Raw genomic sequence first — 20,434 nt, forward strand, 5'->3', positions numbered from 1 at the left:
ACAACAGAGTGTACCAGGGTATTTCTTCCACTTGGCTTCAAAGTCATTCCCCTGAGTCATTCAGAGGATTCTGAACTTGATACAGAATTGGACTTCTCCCTACTTCAGTTATGGCTCATTTTCAGACACATCTGTACAACTTCCCTGGAATTCTGTCCTCCTGTGCCATTCCCTCAACATTTGCTCAAATCTCACAGACTATTTTATGAACGCAACATCTATTTGTTCTGAAGCCTGGGCACCCAGAGCGGAGCCCCCTTCCTCTGTTCCACTGCAGGAGTCACTGAGGTGCTAACTTCATCACAGACCTGGAGCTCTATCACCTCAAGCCTTCCTCTTACTATTTTCATGGGTTAGGGCCACTCTTGTGGATTCTAAAGTGTTCTCATTCATTGTTTCCTGATTCTCACCCGCAACACCACACAAACCCGAAGGACAGATGCACGAAGTAACCTGAGACTTTTTACCATTAACACACCTCTCTTCCATCTCACCTGTGATGGAATAGTTTGGCTCAGCAAAGAATTCTACACTGAAAATCATTCTCTCTCGGAACTTTGGAAGTTTTCCTTCCCTAACATCTGCTGCCTGTAAGAAAACTGCTGCTAATGCCGCTTTTATTTACAGGTGACCTGATTTTCCTTTTGAAAGCTTCTGGGATCTTCTCTTTATGCTTCTGAAACTGCTAATTGTGTGGGTTGGAGTAGGTCTTTTTGATTCACTGTGTGAGACATTCAGTGGGCCTTTGCTAGACGTATCCTCATCATACACCTGAATAATTTCCTCTCATCCAACTTTCTGTGAATCAGATGTCGAGATCCCGCTCCCCCATCTTTTCTCCATATTTTCATCTCTTGTCATTTTATCTTATATCTGAGGAAGGGCAACTTATCTTGAACCCTTCTGATCAAGGGTTCTCTTGTCAAAAATTTTATTTTCAGGAGACAGGCTGGGGGAGTTATTGTTTAATAGGTATAGAATTTGGGGTGAAGACGAGTTTTGGAAACAGGCAGTGGTGACGGTTGTACAATACTGTGAATATAACTTAAATGTCACTTAAGTGGTTAAAATGGCAAGTTCTATGCTATGTATATCTTGCACCAACAAATAATTTGAACAATTATGTTTTCAATTAACCTGAATTTACTCTAACCCTGACTCTTTGATGTCCTCCTATTTCAGTCCTATAGATACACTTCTCTGATCTCTGTGGATGCTAATTTTGTTAGCATCCACAAGATGTTTTGTTTCTCTCAAGATCTACAGTTTTATTTTTCCAAACACATCAGGGAGGGAGGCTTTGTACTGGGTCCAGGATGAGGGCAGAAGTCCTATGGGCACCCACAATCACCACTTGTTCTCAGGTGCTCATACTCTAGCTGAGCTAGGACTCCCTGGATTGTTTTTCTTTGAAAGGACCCTTGACTTTCACCCAGGGATAGGTGCTCAGCTGCCTGTGTGTGTGTGTGTGTGTGTGTGTGTGTGTGTATAAGGATGGAAAAAGGGGTGCCTGGCTGGTTTATATATAACACTTCACTTACTCCCCACTTCTTTCCAGGCTCACTTCCCAACTCCTGCCCCCTTCGGTGCTGTCTCCAAGCCAAGAGCTTCTCTGCGCTTCTGTGGCAGCAAATGGGCTCTTGCCTCACTGCACCCTGTCCACTCATGTCCTTGGCCACACTTCATCCATCATCCTCCCCTTTTCTGCCTTCCAGGGAGAGACAGATCCCTTGTAATCTGATGTTCACCTCTGCTCTGTGCTCTCATGCCCTCATTTCTAGGCCTTTAGAAATTAAAACATAATTATACTCTCAAGTGGGGAAGAAGATAAATACACATGCTTAGCCTTCTTTCTTGAACCAAAACCCACCTTTTGAAAAATCAATCTAACATATCTGAGTTATAACGGAGATTATAAATCAGCAAGTCTTGGGACACCTGGGTGGCTCAGATGGTTAAGCATCTGCCCTCAGTTCAGGTCATGATCTCCCAGTCCTGAGATTAAGCCCGACGTCAGATGCCTGGCTCAGCAGGGAGCCTGCTTCTGCCTCTGCTTGTGCTCCCTCTCTGTATCTCTCTGTCTCAAGTAAATAAATTAAAAAATCTTAAAAAAAAAGAAAAAAAAAAAGAATCAGCAAGTCCTTGGCTTTCTAACCCATGAAAGCAGCATTCACTGACGTGTGGCCAGGCCCATATCAGAAGGCATCTAATGACAAGCAACACAATCTTTGATGGCCTCTGATTGATGAGCACACAGGACTTCAAATGTTTCTGAGGCACAGCCTCAGACAGTGTCAGAGTGATTCTTTCACTAGCCAACAAAAGTATTGAAAAGGAGTTGAAAGTAAACCCACTGTTCCAGAGGAGCACTCATTTTGAATTTTACAGTAATTAGAACTTTTAATATCTGTTCTGAGAAATATCTGAGAGGTATGTAGGCGCACACACACTTGTGCACACGTGCAACAAAGATTTGCTTTTGTACTAATCTGTAACACTGGCAGGAAAAACAGTTGTTACCTTATAAACAATTAAATGCAGTGCTTCATAAGTGTCATCTGTATTTACAAAAATTTTGGGGAATCTGCATTTTGCTTCTGGATCATTAAGGTTCAAGGGTCCAGTAAGAAATCTGAAAAATAAGCATGGAAATAATTCAATTAGGTAAATGATAAACAGGAATATATAAAACAGAACATATTCCCACTTTATATTCATTTTTTTTGGAAGCTAGACACCACTTTGAAAACACCAAATCAAAGTATGATAAAGTTTTAATTCACTGGAAACAACAGAATTCCCTTTACTGACTACTGCCAATAAATAGCACAAAGGTAATTCAGTGCTGATGATTTTACCATTGCCAAAAAAGATAATAAAATTCAATACCATACATCAAAGAACAGAAGTTCTACCTTCCATAATGTTGAAGATTTCCTGGCATCTCCGCCCTTACTGGAGAATCCCTTCCTGCCAGCTGTAAACAAATTCAATGTTGAGAAATAGATTATTAGATTTTCTCATTTCAAAGCTTTGAAAACAACATTCATATCTTCTAGTTGGCTCCATGCCATTTTCCTGTATCATTTGCTCATATTCCTCTCCACCAAAAAAAGGGAGGGAGGATTATAAGAGGTACATAAAGAATGCACTGATGTGAACCAGAATGATCAGAACTTCATCATATTCTCAACTCCATATACTGATTTAGTTCCTTGAATAGCAATAATCGAAATTTCCCATGTGGTTAATGTATGTTAGGCAATGACCACCTCATGGGACCCCTAGAGGCACCACATACTTCACATTTTTTTGTTGTGGAAACTCAAGTTAGAAGTTCCCCAGGGCACACAGCTCCTAGGTGGCAGGGCCAGGTGTCAATCCCAAGCCTGTCTAACATCAAAGCCCCTGCCTTCAGCCATGACATCACGCCTCCTCAGATTTGTATTTGTAGCACATCCCTAACAGTCTTTGCTGAAGATGTGCTATTTCAATATGCCCAGGAAAAGGAAAAAAAAAAAATCCAAATCTAAAAGTCATTTTAGCTAAAACTTATTCTTCTAAAAAATTCTGACATTCTTCCAGTCTATATAAAATTTTAGCATATAACCCCACGCAAAAAAAAAAAAAAAAAAAAAGAAAGAAAGAAAAAAGAAAAAAGAAAAGAAAAACATTCTAAATCCAGTAATAAAAAGTATATCCATCTCTCACATAGTCTGTCCTGAGAAAAAAAAGACCTATGTGTCTACACTCACAATGCTGTATATTTTGGCTTCCTATTTTATAAGCATAGCTCCTTGGGCAGATAATAAAGTACCAAATAGAACTTTCTGTTGTGGCAGCTGCACTGTCACACATGGAAAAGCCTCCTGAGAGTGTGGAGGTAAGCAGGTGCTTTAGCATCAGGCAGACCCTGAGATCAAGTCCTGGCCCTGCCATTTACCAGCTAGGTGACCCCACATACATCATTTAAACCCCCCTCACCTGATATCCTACCTGCAAGATGGGGATAAGGTATCCTACTCAGGATGGTTGTCAGGATGCTGGGAGATAATGCACATTAGCTGGCCACTCAGTCCAGCGTCTGGGACACAGTATGTACTTAAGAAACACAAGCCACTGTACTCAAACTGCCTAGAAAGGAACTACATGCAGGACTAGGTCCTTCTCAAAATCCTACTTTCAATTTCTTATCAAAGAGATTTTTTTCCTGTTGTTTCAAGTCACAGCCTTGGGCAGCCCCGGTGGCTCAGTGGTTTAGCGCCGCCTTCAGTCCAGGGCGTGCGTGATCCTGGAGACCTGGGATCAAGTCCCACATAAGGCCTCCTTCATGGAGCCTGCTTCTCCCTCTGCCTGTGTCTCTGCCTCTCTCTCTCTCTGTCTCTCATGAATAAATAAATAAAATCTTAAAAAAAAGTCACAGCCTTAAATGGAGGGAAGGGAGGGAGCGAGCAAGTGCATGCATGCACCTGAGCCAAAATGGTTTGTGGGCTATGAATATTTTTTATCTCCAACCTAATGAAAGCTGCAAAAGGACATTTTGGGGAAGGCTGCAGTACTACTTACAGGTCTCTGCAGAAAACTGGGAAAATAAGTATCACAGAGGAAAAGCAAGGCAAGCAATAGGACATCTACTTGAATGATATCTCATGTTTGTAGGTGACAAGATCACAGGATTAACCTTTGTTCTGTCAAAGATCCTGGGTGTTTTCAAATTCCCAGAACCCTACCTAAAACCCTCTACTCAGTGAACTGCTCCTCTTAAAAACAGACCTTTGCAATTGTGTTTGAACATAAAAAGATGAAGAAGAGCTGACATACGTGGTTTTCTGTGCTAAGGGATACACAACCAAATAAATATCACACTAGCAGTGTAAAATATAGATCAGAGCTGCCCCTGCCCCCACCACTATGTTACTTCACTCTCTCTTCTCTCCCCCCACCCCCCGCCCCGGTGTCCATGTGTATGTATACATATAACATACATACACATAGACACAGACAGAGGTGTTGGGGTGGAGGGGGAGGAGGACTAATGCCCGGACATACCTCAGGTTCGATATGCCTTGGAAACAGAGATGTGGTGAGGTATTTGTATAAAATTCTCATGTCATCTTGTTCTAACCCACTCCTGAAACATCAGAAAAAAATGGTGTTAAAAAGCCTGGAACTGGTCTTCCATCTCCTGTATTTCTGATCATAATAAAACTCCTCTTTTGTCTTGTTTACATTATACCCAGAAGTCCTTTCCCTGACTGGGAAATTCCAAAATCAAACCAAAGTTTGGCACCAGCATTCTATCTTGATCCAGCAAAGGCTACTACTATGTCATCTTGTATTCTATATGCCATTTTAAACAAAAAGTCACTGGTCTGATTTGGTTTGACTTGATTCTCTGCTTAAATTCCATATAGGATTCTTCAGGGAGCATTAATAACCACCACGCTCCACTTCAGGTAGCAGATTTTCTTTGCTTTCCAGGCTATATGAGAATGCCACACACTTTCAAGAGCCTCCTGGGAAATACTGGGATGCTGTAGATGGGGAACTTGCTCCTGCCAGGTCTCAGAAACTTATGTGGATTTTCATTCTATGACCTCAGTGTAGGCAGAGAGGCGAAGAGAAAGAGACAAACTTTCACGTAAGTCTAATCTGAAATGAGGCAAGAATAAGTAGCACTGTGGAAACAGTGCTGAGACACCAGCAGGCCTCAGACCTTATTTGAGATCAGTTTTCTAGGTAGGGATATAAACAGACCATGAGTCTGTGTCTGGTTTTTCTATTTGAGACAACTAAAAAAAAAAGAAAAAAAAAATCCCGTGATGAAATCCAGCTTTATATAAATCAAGCCTCTACATCATATTCCAGAGGCACTCTCTTCTTTTCCTAGTGAAACCATCTGTTAGAAAAATCTGGCTTTCCTTAACAAATAACATGCTGCTCCCTTCCTGAGACTCTTCCAATGCTGTCTCAACCCTTCCTCTGCCACCTCACTCCTTTCCAGATTCAATTTTCATAAGGTCTTGTCCACAACTAAAATTATAAGGGATGGAGCCCTAGCCCTTTAAGCAGGTTTGTTTTGTCTGTCCTACAACAACTCTAACTCAAAGTACTATACAGCCAACTGGGCAGATGGAATCTCCAAATCAAACACATGAAAAGTCACCCACTTTCTTCTTTTGCAGAAATAATGGAGGTAAGAAGAGAGAAAGAGGAAAACAAAACAGGTTCTGGATGTTATCTTCCATCCAGACATAGTCAGAAGTACTGGTGGGGAGAGGCTGTCGATGATAGGTAGAAGACAGTACATAAAGAACTATGTGCTGGGCAATTTCTTCTGGAGCTGCACTTCCAGTAAGAGAAGCTACTGGGCACATCTGGCTACTAAATGTGTGACATGTGGCTCATCAAAGTGAGTGTAAAACATACACTTGATTGTTAAGATTTAGCACAAAAAGAACAGGTCATTAATAATTTATGTTTACGTGTCCAAGTAATAAATTTATAATAGTTCATTAATAATTTAAGCTTTTACATGTTGAAATAATTTTAGGTATACTAGGCTAAAAATTAATTTTACTAGTTTCTTTTCATTTGAACGTAGCTACTAGGAAACTTAAAATTATATATAATGGCTTGGACTACATTCTTTTTAAGATTTTATTTGAGAGAGAGGGTGTGAGCAAGTGAGCAGGGAGGGGCAGTGGGAGGAGCAGAGATAGAATCCCAAGCAGACACCTGCTGAGCACAGAGCCCAACACAGGGCTTGATCTCACAACCCTGAGATCATGACCTAAGCTGAAATCAAGAGTTGGATGCTTAACCAACTGAGCCACCCAGAGGCCCCTGCACTAGATTCTTAATGGACGGTGCTGTTCTAGACCATAGGACACCAAGAAGACAAAACTCTGTAAAAGCAGCCTGTAACTGTTCAACTGTGCATTGTGATTAGGGCTTTATCATTTTACTTCAGATTTAATGCTAGGCATTAAATAACTTGGTACTGGTCTTCTGGATAGAAAACTTAAAAATAGGGATCCCTGGGTGGCGCAGCGGTTTGGCGCCTGCCTTTGGCCCAGGGCGCGATCCTGGAGACCCGGGATCGAATCCCACGTCAGGCTCCCGGTGCATGGAGCCTGCTTCTCCCTCTGCCTGTGTCTCTGCCTCTCTCTCTCTCTCTCTCTGTGACTATCCTAAATAAATAAATAAAATATTTAAAAAAAAAAAAAAAAAAGAAAACTTAAAAATAAAAATACTTGGGATCCCTGGGTGGCTTAGCAGTTTAGCACTTGCCTTTGGCCCAGGGCGCAATCCTGGAGTCCCGGGATCGAGTCCCATGTCGGGCTCCCAGCATGAAGCCTGCTTCTCCCTCTGCCTGTGTCTCTGCCTCTCTCTATGTCTATCATGAATAAATAAATAAAATCTTTTTAAAAAATAAATAAAATAAAAATAAAAATACTAAGTTGCAGGCAGCTGTTCAGAGCAAAAAAACCCCAAGTAGGTGATTCCCACTTTGCCTACAGAAAGGCCTGCCCTACTTGTAGGATCTCCATGAGCTCGGACCACAGCAGGCCTCTCTCCAGTGTCTGCCACTCCTATCCCTACTTCTGCTCCCCTATAAAAATAAATGAGGCAACAATTCGTTATAATTATGGAAAATGTTACTATTGGAGAAAAGTTCTTTAATAAAAAAGGTAAATTTAAAAGTTCCTTCTTTAGTGCAAATAGATAAATAAATAAAGCAAAAAATCCCTGCACTGACAGGTCCAAATGATTCAGGACTCCATCAATGGTTCACATCACACAGACAATAGCCCACTCATGTTCAGAAGTATAGGGGTTCTCTCAAAGTCTCTCAAATATGGTTATTTAATACGAATAATTTTTTTCTTAAAAAAAAAAAACTTTTCTTCAGCTTAAATCTCAACTGATCCAATTTGTGTGCAATGCAGAATCCTTCATATCAAGATCAGTTTTGTCTACAATACAGATGTTATCGTCATGTATTAAATATAAAATAATCTAGTCAAGCAAGATCCAAGGGGATGGTCAACTTTGATGAGCTTAAGAAATACCTAAAGCATTTATTCATAGAAGCATTAGCCCCTGGAAGGTAAATCAATTCACTAAAAAGAAAATTCTCTCAGGGGCACACAGGTGGTTCAGTTGGTGAAACATCTGTCTTCGGCTCAGGTCATGATCCCAGGGTCCTGGGATCAAGCTGTGTTGGGCTCCCTGCTCTGCAGGGAGTCTGCTTGTCCATCTCCCTCTGCCCCTCCCACTGCTTATGCTCTCTGTCAAATGAATAAATTTAAAAATATTTATTTATTTATTTATTTATTTATTTTTATTTATGATAGTCACACACAGAGAGAGAGAGAGGCAGAGACATAGGCAGAGGGAGAAGCAGGCTCCATGCACCGGGAGCCCGACATGGGATTCGATCCCGGGTCTCCAGGATCGCACCCTGGGCCAAAGGCAGGGGCCAAACCGCTGCGCCACCCAGGGATCCCATAAAAAAATATTAAAAAAATTTTTTTTTCTCAAAAAACAGGCCAAGAACTCTGGACAAGAAAAATGACTGACATCTTCCTACCAAACAGCAGTAATGTCTAATCCTATCATGGTCACTGCAAAACCAAATCCATCCATTAAATGCAACAAAGTCAAGAACCTAGAAGATATTTTCTACTAATTATTTGCTTTAAGCTCACAACCATTTACCAAGTACCTACAGTCTATAAGGTTCTGGCCATGTCCTGGGACAGATAAGAGTTTCTAACTTCAATCAGAAAATTTCAAAACAATATAAACAAGTAGTAAATTGAACCCAATAATATACTTAAAAAAAAATCATTCACCATGATCATGTGGGATTTATTCTCAGAATGCAAAGGTGGTTCAATATTCACAAAACAACATGATACATCACATCAATAAGAAAAAGCATAAAAACCATATAATAATTTCAATAGATGCAGAAAAAGCATTCAACAAAGTACATCTATTCATGATAAAAACCCTCTGCAAAGTAGGTCTAGAAGGAACGTATCTCAACACAATAAAGGTCATATAGGAAAAACCCACAGCCAACATCATACTCAATGGGGAAAAACTGAGGAAAGCCTGGGTGGCTCAGTGGTTGAGCATCTGTCTTGGGCTCAGGGCAGGATCCTGCGATTCTGGGATGGAGTCTTGCACTGAGCTCCCTGCAGGGAGCCTGCTTCTCCCTCTGCCTATGTCTCTGCCTCTCTGTCTCTCGTGAATAAATAAATAAAATATTTTTTAAAAAATGGGGAAAAACTGAGAGCTTTTCCTCTAAGGTCAGGAACAAGACAAGCATGTCCATTCTCACCACTTTTATTCAACATAGTACTGGAAGTCCTAGCCACAACAATTAGATAACAAAAAAGAAATAAAAAGGCATCCAAGTTGGTAAGGAAGAAGTAAAACTCTACGTGCAGATGACATGACATTATATGTAGAAAACCCTAAAAAAAAAAAAAAAAAAAAAAAACACCAAAAAACTATCAGAACTGATAAATTAATTCAATAGTCACAAAAATCAATCTATAAAAATTTGTTCTTTTCCCATACATAAATAAGAAGAAAGTGAAATTAAGAAAAGAATTGCATTCACAACTGCACTGAAAACAATATAATATCTAGGATTAAATTTAACCAGGGAGGTAAAAGACCAAGACTCTGAAAACTATAAACCACTGATGAAAGAAATTCAAGACAACAGAAATAGATATTCTATGCTCATCAAATGGAAGAACAAATATTGTTAAAATGTCTAGACTAAAAAAAAAAAAAAAATGTCTAGACTACCCAAAGCAATCTATACATTTCATGCAATCCCTATCAAAACATCTACAATATTTTTCACAAAACTTGAACAAACAATCCTAAAATCTGTATGAAAGCAGAGAATACCTCAAATAGCCACAGTAATCTTGAAAAAACAAAACTGGAGGTATCATAACTCCAGATTTCAAGTTACATTATAACACAGTAGTAATTAAAACAGTATGGTAATGGCATAAAAACAGACATATAGATGAGTGGAATAAAACAGAAACTCCAGAAATAAACCCACAATTATATGGTCAATTAACCTTCACCAAAGGAGTGAATATCCAATGGGGAAAAGATGGTCATTTCAACAAATGGTGTCAGGAAAACACAACTGCAACATGCAGAAGAATGCAACTGGACCTCTTTCTTACACCATACACAAAAAGAAACTCAAAATGGACTAAAGACCTAAATGTGAAACCTGAAACCATAAAAATCCTTGAAGAGAGCTCAGGCAGTAATGTCTCTGACATCAGCTGTTGCAACATTTTTCAAGATATGTCTCCTAGAGCAAGGGAAATAAACTATTGGGACTATATCAAAATAAAAAGTGTCTGGAGAGTGAAGGAAACCATAAAAAAGGCAATCCACTGAACGGGAGAAGATATTTGCAAATCCGATAAAGGGTTAATATCTGAACTATATAAAGAACTGATATAATTCATTACCCAAAAAACAAATAATCCAATTAAAAAATGGGCAAAAGATATAAACAGACATTTCTCCAAAGAAGATGTCCAGATGGCCAACAGACACATGAAAAGATGCTCATGATGAGTTATCATCAGGGAAATGCAAATCAAAATTAGAATGAGGTAATTTTGTCAGAATGGCTAAATTAACAACATAAGAAACAACGGGTGTTGATGAGGATGTGGGGGAAAAAAGGAACCCTTATGCAATGTTGCTAGGAATGCAAACTGGTGGCAATACAGCCACTGTGGAAAACAGTACAGAGGTTCCTAGAAAAATTGAAAATAGAACTATCCTACGATCTAGCAATTGTACTACTGGATATTTATCCAAAAAAAAAAAAAAAAAAAAAAAAAAACTAATTCAAAGGGATACATGTACCCCCCTCCATGTTTATAGCAGCATTATTTACAATAGCCAAATTATGGAAGCAGCCCAAGTGTCCGTAAATAGGTAAATGAATAAAGATGTGGTGCATATATATATATATATATATACATACACACATACACACACACACATAAACAGAGTATTATTCAGTCATAAAAAATGAAATCTTACCATTTGCAGTAATATGGATAGAACTAAAGACTACAGTGCTAAGTGAAATAAGTCAGAGAAAGATAAATACCATATGACTTGACTTGTAGAATTTAAAAAAATAATGAGCAAAGGACAAAAGAGAGAGAGACAAGCCAAGAAACACTTTTAACTACAGAGAACAAACAGATGGTTACAGGGCGGGGCGGGGGGATAGGGGATGGGACTAAAGAGTATATTTATCATGAGGAAAAAAATTAAAATGATTGGAAAAAAAAACACTGGGCTCCACTTCACAAAGCATTCAAAACTAAATACGTGCACATGGGCACATGTACACACATATATAATAGTAAGCAATTAAGAGCAAATATATATCCTATTCGTGAAATATAAAATACTTCATTGGTATTTAAACAGACCAGCTTTGTAACTAACAGTTGCCTCCCACAATATGTTGGTTTTTTTGAAACTCCTCCTTATGATGACTGCCTGGGGCCAACCTTGCCCTGTCTGCATATTGTGGTGGGATCCCAAAGCAGCGCTGTGCAGCCATCGGAGCTGGGCACAGCTTAACTCCAGGGGCTGTCCTTCACAAAGACAAAGATGCCAACAGGATCCCTAGGACTAGGGCAACACGCAGCCCTGTGAGTTCAGGCTTCCAGACTTCAACCCCACTGGTCCTACTGGCTCATCGGCCTCTCAGCAGAAGCTGCTGACTTTGAGGGGGACCCTCTTGCTCTAGGCCTGTACCCTTTCTCACCCCGGGTTCATGCCCACGTCAGGGGTTATGCTATGTCAGGCGATTAGAATCTGAGCTACCTTCCTCCGACAGGAGCACCCAGGTCATGGACTGCCATGGAATTCTAGCATATCCGTCTGTCTCCTCACTGGGGTGGGGGAATGGGGGTGGGGGGGTAAGGGGGAAAGCCTTCCCAGCAGCACCTCCCTGGAATTTCTGCCTGTGGAGGGCTGCTCCCTCCTCAGACCTGACACCCTCCAACCCTGTGTTAACTCTTCCACCTCTCACAACAGCATTAAGAATCTCATTTGACTACCATAGCGTGAAAATTATAAAAAGCAACTAGAACAGGACCAGCTAATATAGCATCATGTGTTCTGCTAAATAACTTGTTAAATGTGAAGGGAAGGGCTTTTTCATCTGGATTTCATGCTGCTTTCATGGGGGTGGGGGTGGGGGGGGAACAGAACACACGCACAAATTCTACATGAAAACTCATCAACGTGTTTAATAAACGGATTCAAATTTCTTTCGATTAGCCTATTTCTCTTCCTGAAATGATGCCACAAGATCTTGGCAGGGAGAGGAAGGGTTTCCAGAACCATTACTGCCTTTTGTGTTAGCTGAACTCAAGTTTTTGGGCTCAAATACAGCCACAACCTGAACTGCAGAAAGTGGGATACAGTCCATGTAAACGTGAAAACTCAACACTAGTGAGCACCCGGAACAGCTCCTGAACTCTAGGAGCCCATCTCAGACAATCAGAGGACTCTGGATGTCTCTGAGCCACACAGCCTCTATATGGTCATGGTCACATGGCTTTTCTAGAGCTGTCCTGGGTAGCTGAGAGCGTTTAGTTTCTCCTTTCTACCTGAGTATCAACACTTCCAAAGAAATTATGTTTTTGTTCCTACTACAGGATGCACAGTTGGTTGCCAGTAGGTAACTTTCTGGTTTTATGGCACATTTAACTTCTTGGATATTTTTAAAAATCTAGCTTGAAAATAAAGTATGAAAAGTATGCTTTCCACATTTATTATACTGTTTCTTTAAAGAAGTTTTCCGAAGAACACCCAAATAAAAATAGGATCCCTAAACTTCACTTGACACGAACATTTTCTATACCTTTCATGCAACCAATTTTAAATTCCCCTGCTTTGTCTTTTTAACCCAAATCACCCTACTTTTAGTTTAAATGATCACTGCTTTATTTTGACAGCATCTGTAAAGATGCTTCCTACCTTGCCCCCTTGCTATTCATTCCAATTTGACAACCTATCGATCCAGTCACTGCTGTTTTTATTATCTTAATAGGTTTTCTTCTTTTATATGCCAAGCCTTAGGGTGTACATACCAGATTAGTTGATCGTTATAGAGAAAGGCAGTGTATTTGACTATACTCAGGCTTTCCTCCATTCTATTAATAAAGGACTGGATTTTCAAATAAGTCATTTTATCCAATGGGAAGAAGCTGATTCCACCAAAAATGTCAAGGAGATCACATGACTGCAAATGCAACGTTTGCAAGTACTGTAGGAAAAAATAAGGCATTAAACTTACTAAGAGTACACTGAATATAGCACTCTGAAAGCTGAGAATAATTAGTCAACTTAGGATAAGATTACATCCTAGCACACTGACAAGACCAATAAGCAGATTAGCCACAGCTAACTGGATGTGAAATCAATACCAATTTCAAAATATAAAGTTCAAACGTAAACTGTTAATATTTATTCAGAATTATCTTATCTCTTTGAGGTATTTAATTCCCTAAATGAATGATTCTCAAATTATATCTCATTAGGGACCTATATATTGATATGGACTGACAGTGCCATCTTCTGCAAAAATAACACTGAGAGCACAGGTAGTCAGTTGTTGATAGGTAGGAGAGTAATAAAAAGGCAAGGACAGAAGTCAGGAGACAGCATAAGAGTAAATGATGGTCACTAGAATGAAGAAACAAAGAGGAAACAAAAGTAATTTATAAAAACAAAATAATTCAAAAACAGAGAAAATGTAGTTTAGGGGAAAAAATAAATTGAGAATTATTCCTCTAAGCTAAACTGAATTTTACCAGCGATAAGCTATAAAAAACTTACAGTGTAACAGAGTGACAACTATATAGGCACATTCATTTATTGTTCGGGAAAAATCACACTAATAACCACTAAGGTGATAAAGTCTATATTACAGCAATAACTTTTCCACTGCATCAATACAGATTAAACAATACTGTTCAGTGAACAATAATCAATCCATAAGAATGTATATTCAGGTAAAGAGTTTAAATTCGGCTAATTGACCAATCATCATGCAGGAAGTTCATTTTGAGTAAGCCCACACTAACAACACAGGTTGACCAAGGATTAAGACAAAAGGTGTCTCCAAGATGATGTGGGGATGCACACAAATGGCAGGATGCTCTGATCCTGCACAAAAAGTTATGAAAAGATTCAAGAATGCAAGTCTAAAGAGTTTTCTCACTGATCTCATTTTGCCACAATGTATCTTACACTTTGTCACTTTCAAGTCCTAAGTTTTTCCTAAAGGAGAAGCAAAATTGTATGTTTATTTCTAAAAGTCTTTTTGAAGACTACAAAGATTATAAATAAAATTCATAATACTTACCCGATGGAAGAATTTCTCTAATCTTTCTTTTAGGAGCTTGACACCTCCATCTTCCATGGCTCTCAGGAATGTACCATTAAAAAGCTAATGATGCAAAAAAATTTTTTTAAAAGTCAGTTTTTTATATCCTGCAATTTACCAGTATAACAAATTCTTTTCCTTTTAGATTAACTAATTTGGCTTATTTAACCCCCCACCCCATTCCTTTTAAACATATAGAAAATATTTACATGAAAGGGCCTGAGTTATAAAATAAATCACACACAAAATCAACACTGTTAAGTGATATCATTTCTGTGTAATCACTGAATCATTTGAGAGTTTTTTTTTTTTTTTTTTTTTAAAGTAAGCTTCATGCTCAGCATAGAGACCAACACTGGGCTTGAACTCATGACCCTGAGACAGATCAAGACTTCAGCTGAGGGATCCCTGGGTGGCGCAGAGGTTTGGCGCCTGCCTTTGGCCCAGGGCGTGATCCTGGAGACCCGGGATCGAATCCCACATCGGGCTCCCGGTGCATGGAGCCTGCTTCTCCCTCTGCCTGTGTCTCTGCGCCTCTCTCTCTCTCTGTGACTATCATAAATAAATAAAAATTAAAAAAAAAAAAAAAAAAAAAAAAGACTTCAGCTGAGATCAAGAGTCAGATGCTTAACCAACTAAGCTACCTGGGCACCCTGCATTTTTTTTTTCGTAACCTCATCTCATAACTAAATTTCATTTTATGTAAATAATATTGCCAGACTTCTTAAATCATACAAATATCTACAGTATGCCTTTTCCTCAAGCATATGGACTCTCTTGTTTACCAACTGGGATACATTCCTAGTACTGCTAGGAACAGAGAAAGACTCACTACTCAGCGAATAAGTCTATACATAAATCTCAATGCAGTTTCAAAGGCCTCATTATTTCTTCCCTTAAAACAGATATAGTCACCACACAGTCATCTAAAGAACTAAGATTTTGAAACAATCCCTGTAAACAGGAGTAACTGGCTAGACTCAATTCAGAAAGAACTTCGTGCTTACCTTGTACATGCTATAGCACTGCTGTAACACTGAACTATAAACCTTGTCCTGCAAGCATAAAGACACAGATCTCAATTCAAGGGGGAAAAAGTCCATGGCATAGCAAATGTACAATGACTCTTGGCAACGCAATATAGTGCTTATAAGCTTGGACCCACAACAGTTGTGTGCTGACAGTAAGATGTATTTAAATTCAGTTATGAACCAGTAAGCCTAATTTTAGGAGGACTTATAAAAAGATGATTAGAAGACACTAGGGAGACAAGATACAGATTTTTATACAACTGTGCTAATGTAAACAGATATGAAACTTCACTATGCAGAACCTCAGAATCTTCTACAAAGGTGACTGCTTAAAGTTGACCAAGTCACTCAACATATTCAGTAACAGGTTTTCTAAAAATATGAAACAAAAAATGACACATTACCAACAACTCCTCCTCTTGGTATTCAACAATTGGTTTTCCATCTTTACTTTGCTTTTCAATTATAGGATTCCGAACAACCTACAAAATTTTGATAGGACGAAATTACACAATGACCCAATTATATAAGTTTTTAATTTTCTCTTAAATGAAAAAATCTGAGCATGTCACAACACCAAAAACACAACTTAAAACAGCCCCAAGAACACATACACTGAATATGTGCAACCAACTTTATTGTAATTTTACTTTGCAATAGCTAGAGGACTTCTCTAAAGTCCTAAGAGAAAAGATCACCCATAATCTCACTACACAAACTCAAAAAGATGTACTGTATATGCAAGTACCATGACCATCCAGAAATTCTCTTCTGGTTCATTGAAGAACTGTCTATTCTTCTGTGTATGTAAAGACTTTGCAGGTTTTGATGGACTAAAGGTCCTAAAAAGGTTAAAAAAAAAAATGTTGGGGGACAGTTCTCGAAGTTGTAAGAATTCACGGAGCTTACTGAGCTCTGCATTTAAGGGCATTACCTTGTAAACTGTACAATAGCTTCACATAATCCAACATTTCTAATTTTCTCATTCTTTTCAACTTCATTTGGATGGTAAAATAAAATTTTATTTTCCTCCTAAAGTATGGAAAACAAAATCATCACATTAACATAAGCATTTTTTAAAAAATCATCTCAGCTGTTAAAAATGCTGTTCAATGTCAAGCTCTCACATCACACATGCCAGCAGCAAAACAAAACAAAAAACCCTTTTCAGAAAAATCAAAAATTGTCTTCTCCTTGATATGTAAATGATGCTCACCAGCCTAGAAGGCCATTGTGATATACAGTTAAGTCACAAGTCCTCTGGAGGCGCACAAAACAATTACTCTGTAAACTCAATCTTACAGTTTCTTTCCTCACACTAATTTTGCAAAAAACACCGTTTGAAAAAAAAAAAAAAAAAAGCGTGTGTGCACATGTGCAGACTTACTGCCTCCTTGCAAGTAAAACTCAGCAGGTTCAAGAGCATTAGAACTCAGAGCCTTTCAAAGGACCCTGAGGGGCACCTGGGTGGCCCAGTGGTTGAGCATCTGCCTTTGGTTCTGGTCGTGATGGGGGTGAGGGTGGTCTTCGGATCAAGTGCCCCATCCGGCTCCCCAGAGGGAGCCTGCTTCTCCCTCTGCCTATGTCTCAGCCTCTCTCTGTCTCCCATTAAATAAATAAATAATAAATAAATAAATAAACAAACAAACAAACGTGACTTGCTGCCAGCCCAACCGGACATCCTTTGGGGAAGTCACCGTCCCCACCTATAAAACAAACAAAACCCATCCCTGGAATTTATTTAGCAATTCGGAAAAACAACACAAAACTTTCCTATGCTCCTCCAAGCCTGAGTTATCTTAGGACCACATAGGCCACCACTCTCCATCCATGCTTCTAGTCCGGGACTTGTACTAACAAAAACATAAGCTCAATTTTACTTACCCGGGATTGGCGCAGAAGCGCGGAAACTCACTCACCCTGCGTGGAGTGATGAGCCTGCCGAGCCTCCGTCCAGAGACCCTGCCCGGCCCCCACTCGTTACGCGGGCGCACGCCCGGCACAAAGCAGCCTCGGTAAAAGCCGCCCCGGGAGGGGAGTGACAGGTGCTGCGCGGTATCCCCCGCCCCCCTCCTCCGGGCGCGCCCCACCCCCCGCCTTCTCCGGCTCCGACGCGGGCCGGCCGGCCACCGCCCCCGCCCTCCGGCCCTCCTCCGACCGCCGGCTGGCACCCGCCCACGGCACCGCTCCGCGCACCTCGCCCTCGCGCGGCCCGAAGCGCGGGTTGTAGATGAAGAAGCTCAGCAGCGCCGGCGGGAACTGCTTCTCCTGGGCCGTCCCGGCCCCGGCCCCGGCCCCGGCCGCCGCTGCCGCCATCCCGGCCCGGCCCCCAGCCTCGGGAGCCTCCCTCGGCCCGCCCAGAGACAGCCGCCCTGAGGAGACCGCACTTCCGCCTCGCTCGCGGCCGCCCCGGAAGTGGTCGCCGCCGACCCGGAAAGAGAACCTGCCGCCCAGCATCCCCTTTTGGCGAGGTCCGGTGAGGGTTCGTTTTGCGTTGGTTTCTGCCGCAGGTGCTTCTTGTTTGAGAGTGGCGGTGAAAGTGAAACTTTGTTTGGTGGTTCCCAGGTTTGTGTCCTGGCTGAAGCGAGAGCTGAGTATTTAAAGAAAAATAGAACGGGCATAGGTTGTTTTTTTTGTTTTGTTTTGTTTTTTTAGAAGGGAGAGTGAAGGCGCAAAGGAAGATGAGGTGCATTAAGCTGGGCGATTTGCCCACTTCCATCATCTACAGGGTCCCGCCTGGCCTGTATAGGCTTTTTTGATCCCTGTTTGAGCGACCTGAGGTGACCGCTGGGTCAACCCTAACCAACGGGGTTTGCGTCTTAGCCCAGCTCCCGTGGCTCTGGGGAGAATGGTTGTGCGCAGAAGCGAGGGCGCGGCGTGTGTGGTCCACGCGGGAGCAGAGCGTGCATTCCCCGCGGAGCGCGCCGTCCCGGGCCTCGGCGACCAGGGCATCGTCCTTTCTTCGCATCGAGGAGTCACTTGCTTTTGAGCCCTATGGATTGTGCCATGTTGGAACAGCTCGTCACTTCTGGCCTCTGGTATTGGGAGTCCGAGCCTTTGCATGGCAGCCTGCTTGGCCAAACTCAAGAAGACCTCAGTTTAGGATGACTCCTTGGTCACAGGTGAAGTTTAGGAACAGGACCTCATATTCAACCTGGTAGAGTAGACTTTAATGTTTAGGGAGGAGATGCACTGGAATTTGGACTGGGTATTTATCCTAACCTGGTCCCTCGCACAGTGCGAAACCTGGGACCTGTTACCTAGCTTTTCTCCAGCCTCTAGTTCATATTTGTAAAATGATGAGTAGCAAATGCTTGCCTAGTAGGAATTTTGTTTTAAGAATTAAATGGGGGGGGGGGGTGGACCCTGGGTGGCGCAGCGGTTTAGCGCCTGCCTTTGGCCCAGGGTGCTGTCCTGGAGACCCGGGATCGAGTCCCACGTCGGGCTCCCGGTGCATGGAGCCTGCTTCTCCTTCTGCCTATGTCTCTGCCTCTGTGTGTGTGTGTGACTATCATAAATAAATAAAAATTAAAAAAAAAAAGAATTAAATGGGGGACGCCCGGGTGGCCCAGTGGTTGAGCACTTGCCTTTGGCTCAGGTGCTGATCCCAGGATCCTGGGATAGAGCCCCCCATCCCGCTCCCTGCAGGGAGCCTGCTTCTCCCTCTGCCTATGTCTCTGCCTCTCTCTGTCTCTATGAATAAATAAAATCTTTTTTTAAAAGAATTAAATAGGACCACGAATTGAATATAGAGTGCCCAGCACTTCATCATTATTCAACAAATGTTTGTCATTACTTGCCCTTGAAACACTTTCCCAACTAACTTACTCTGTTGCATGAAATTCTGCACTAAATACAGTGTTTTGGTATTAAAGCAATAATTTTAAAATATTTTAAGGTAACAGAATCCTCTCTCCTCTCTTTCTATCCCCCAAAAACTCTATGGAGAGTTCTAATACATAAAATAGATGCAGAGCTACCATGGTTAAATGAGAGCCCAAGGGATAGGACTGAGGTCTAGGAGTACCTTTTGGCTTTTTCTAGGTGCTACCCACCAATCCCATCTTCCTTGGGGACCCTAAAGCACCTGCCCAGGACCTTGTGACTCCATGTAACTTGAAAACTCCAAGATAAAGAAGTCTCCTTTGGCCCTGAGTAAATACTTCTGGAAAAGTAGAAGGAAGAGCCCAGGGCTGACGTTGGAACACCTGGATTTGAGTTCTGGTTTTGCCATTTATCAGTTGAATGACTTTTGACTAATCACTTATGTTATTTAATCTCAGTTTCCTCCTTGGCGAAATAAGGTTAGTACCTGCCTCACAAGGTTATTGCAGAATTAAACTAGATGGTGCAAGTGAAAACACTTTGTAAAGTACAAAGTACTATGCAAATGTGATGCATGAGCACTTTAGAATATTAGTCGACCTTTCTCCCCAGCACACTTCTACTTCCTTGTAGACTTTGCCTCCTCTGCACCCAATCAATTAAATTAACTGCCACAGGAAACAGATGATACAAAACCAAATGAAACAAAAACCCAGAAATCAAAGAGATTTTTAAGTTTCAAATCGGGAAGCAAAAAAGCTTAGATATTGATGCATCCCCCTCTCTCACACTCTGGGGTTGTACATGGGCGTGGTGTGGGAGGAGTGGTGATGATGGACACTTAGATGGTTTTGGAGACCTCAAAGTAGAGAGAATGTGTAGTTGCTTCCTTGTGAAGCTGGGGAGGTAGCAAGCCTCACAGAGTTTCCCTCTGTGTCAAGCATGATGCAAGCAACAGTACCATAGCCTCATGAGTGTCTAGGCAGTAGGTTGCTACTCGGTGCAGGAAGCAGCCAAATGTTTTACTGATATATAGAAGTAATTCAGAGAAAGCCAGACCTGAGCGGCCTTAAAGTCAGGACAGAGTGGA

General features: G+C 41.2%; 1 protein-coding gene and 1 long non-coding RNA gene across 4 annotated transcripts in view; one reads left to right on the forward strand and one right to left on the reverse strand.

The window, feature by feature from the left end:
• Positions 1–17,916, reverse strand: part of CCZ1 (CCZ1 vacuolar protein trafficking and biogenesis associated) — a 31,039-nt gene extending 13,123 nt beyond the window's left edge. The window contains exons 1-10 of one of the 3 annotated variants that reach the window (XM_077907768.1): positions 17,716–17,914; positions 16,454–16,551; positions 16,268–16,361; positions 15,924–16,001; positions 15,496–15,543; positions 14,468–14,551; positions 13,191–13,366; positions 5,050–5,131; positions 2,916–2,977; positions 2,521–2,632 (exon numbers count right to left, since the gene is read on the reverse strand). In XM_077907768.1, the coding sequence (XP_077763894.1) occupies positions 2,521–2,632; positions 2,916–2,977; positions 5,050–5,131; positions 13,191–13,366; positions 14,468–14,551; positions 15,496–15,543; positions 15,924–16,001; positions 16,268–16,361; positions 16,454–16,551; positions 17,716–17,835 (954 nt within the window). In that variant the 5' untranslated portion in view covers positions 17,836–17,914. Of the gene's footprint in view, positions 1–2,520; positions 2,633–2,915; positions 2,978–5,049; positions 5,132–13,190; positions 13,367–14,467; positions 14,552–15,495; positions 15,544–15,923; positions 16,002–16,267; positions 16,362–16,453; positions 16,552–17,403; positions 17,531–17,715 lie in introns of those variants that run through there. The other 2 variants (XM_077907767.1, XM_077907769.1) reach the window with 2 other exon arrangements.
• On the forward strand, positions 529–8,680 carry LOC144319533 (uncharacterized). The gene is made up of 3 exons (XR_013385339.1): positions 529–627; positions 6,186–6,412; positions 8,555–8,680. It is a non-coding gene; the product is annotated as an uncharacterized LOC144319533 (long non-coding RNA).
• Positions 17,917–20,434: the final 2,518 nt, after the last annotated feature.

Source organism: Canis aureus, chromosome 8 (assembly GCF_053574225.1).
Source record: "Canis aureus isolate CA01 chromosome 8, VMU_Caureus_v.1.0, whole genome shotgun sequence".
Classification (NCBI taxonomy): domain Eukaryota; kingdom Metazoa; phylum Chordata; class Mammalia; order Carnivora; family Canidae; genus Canis; species Canis aureus.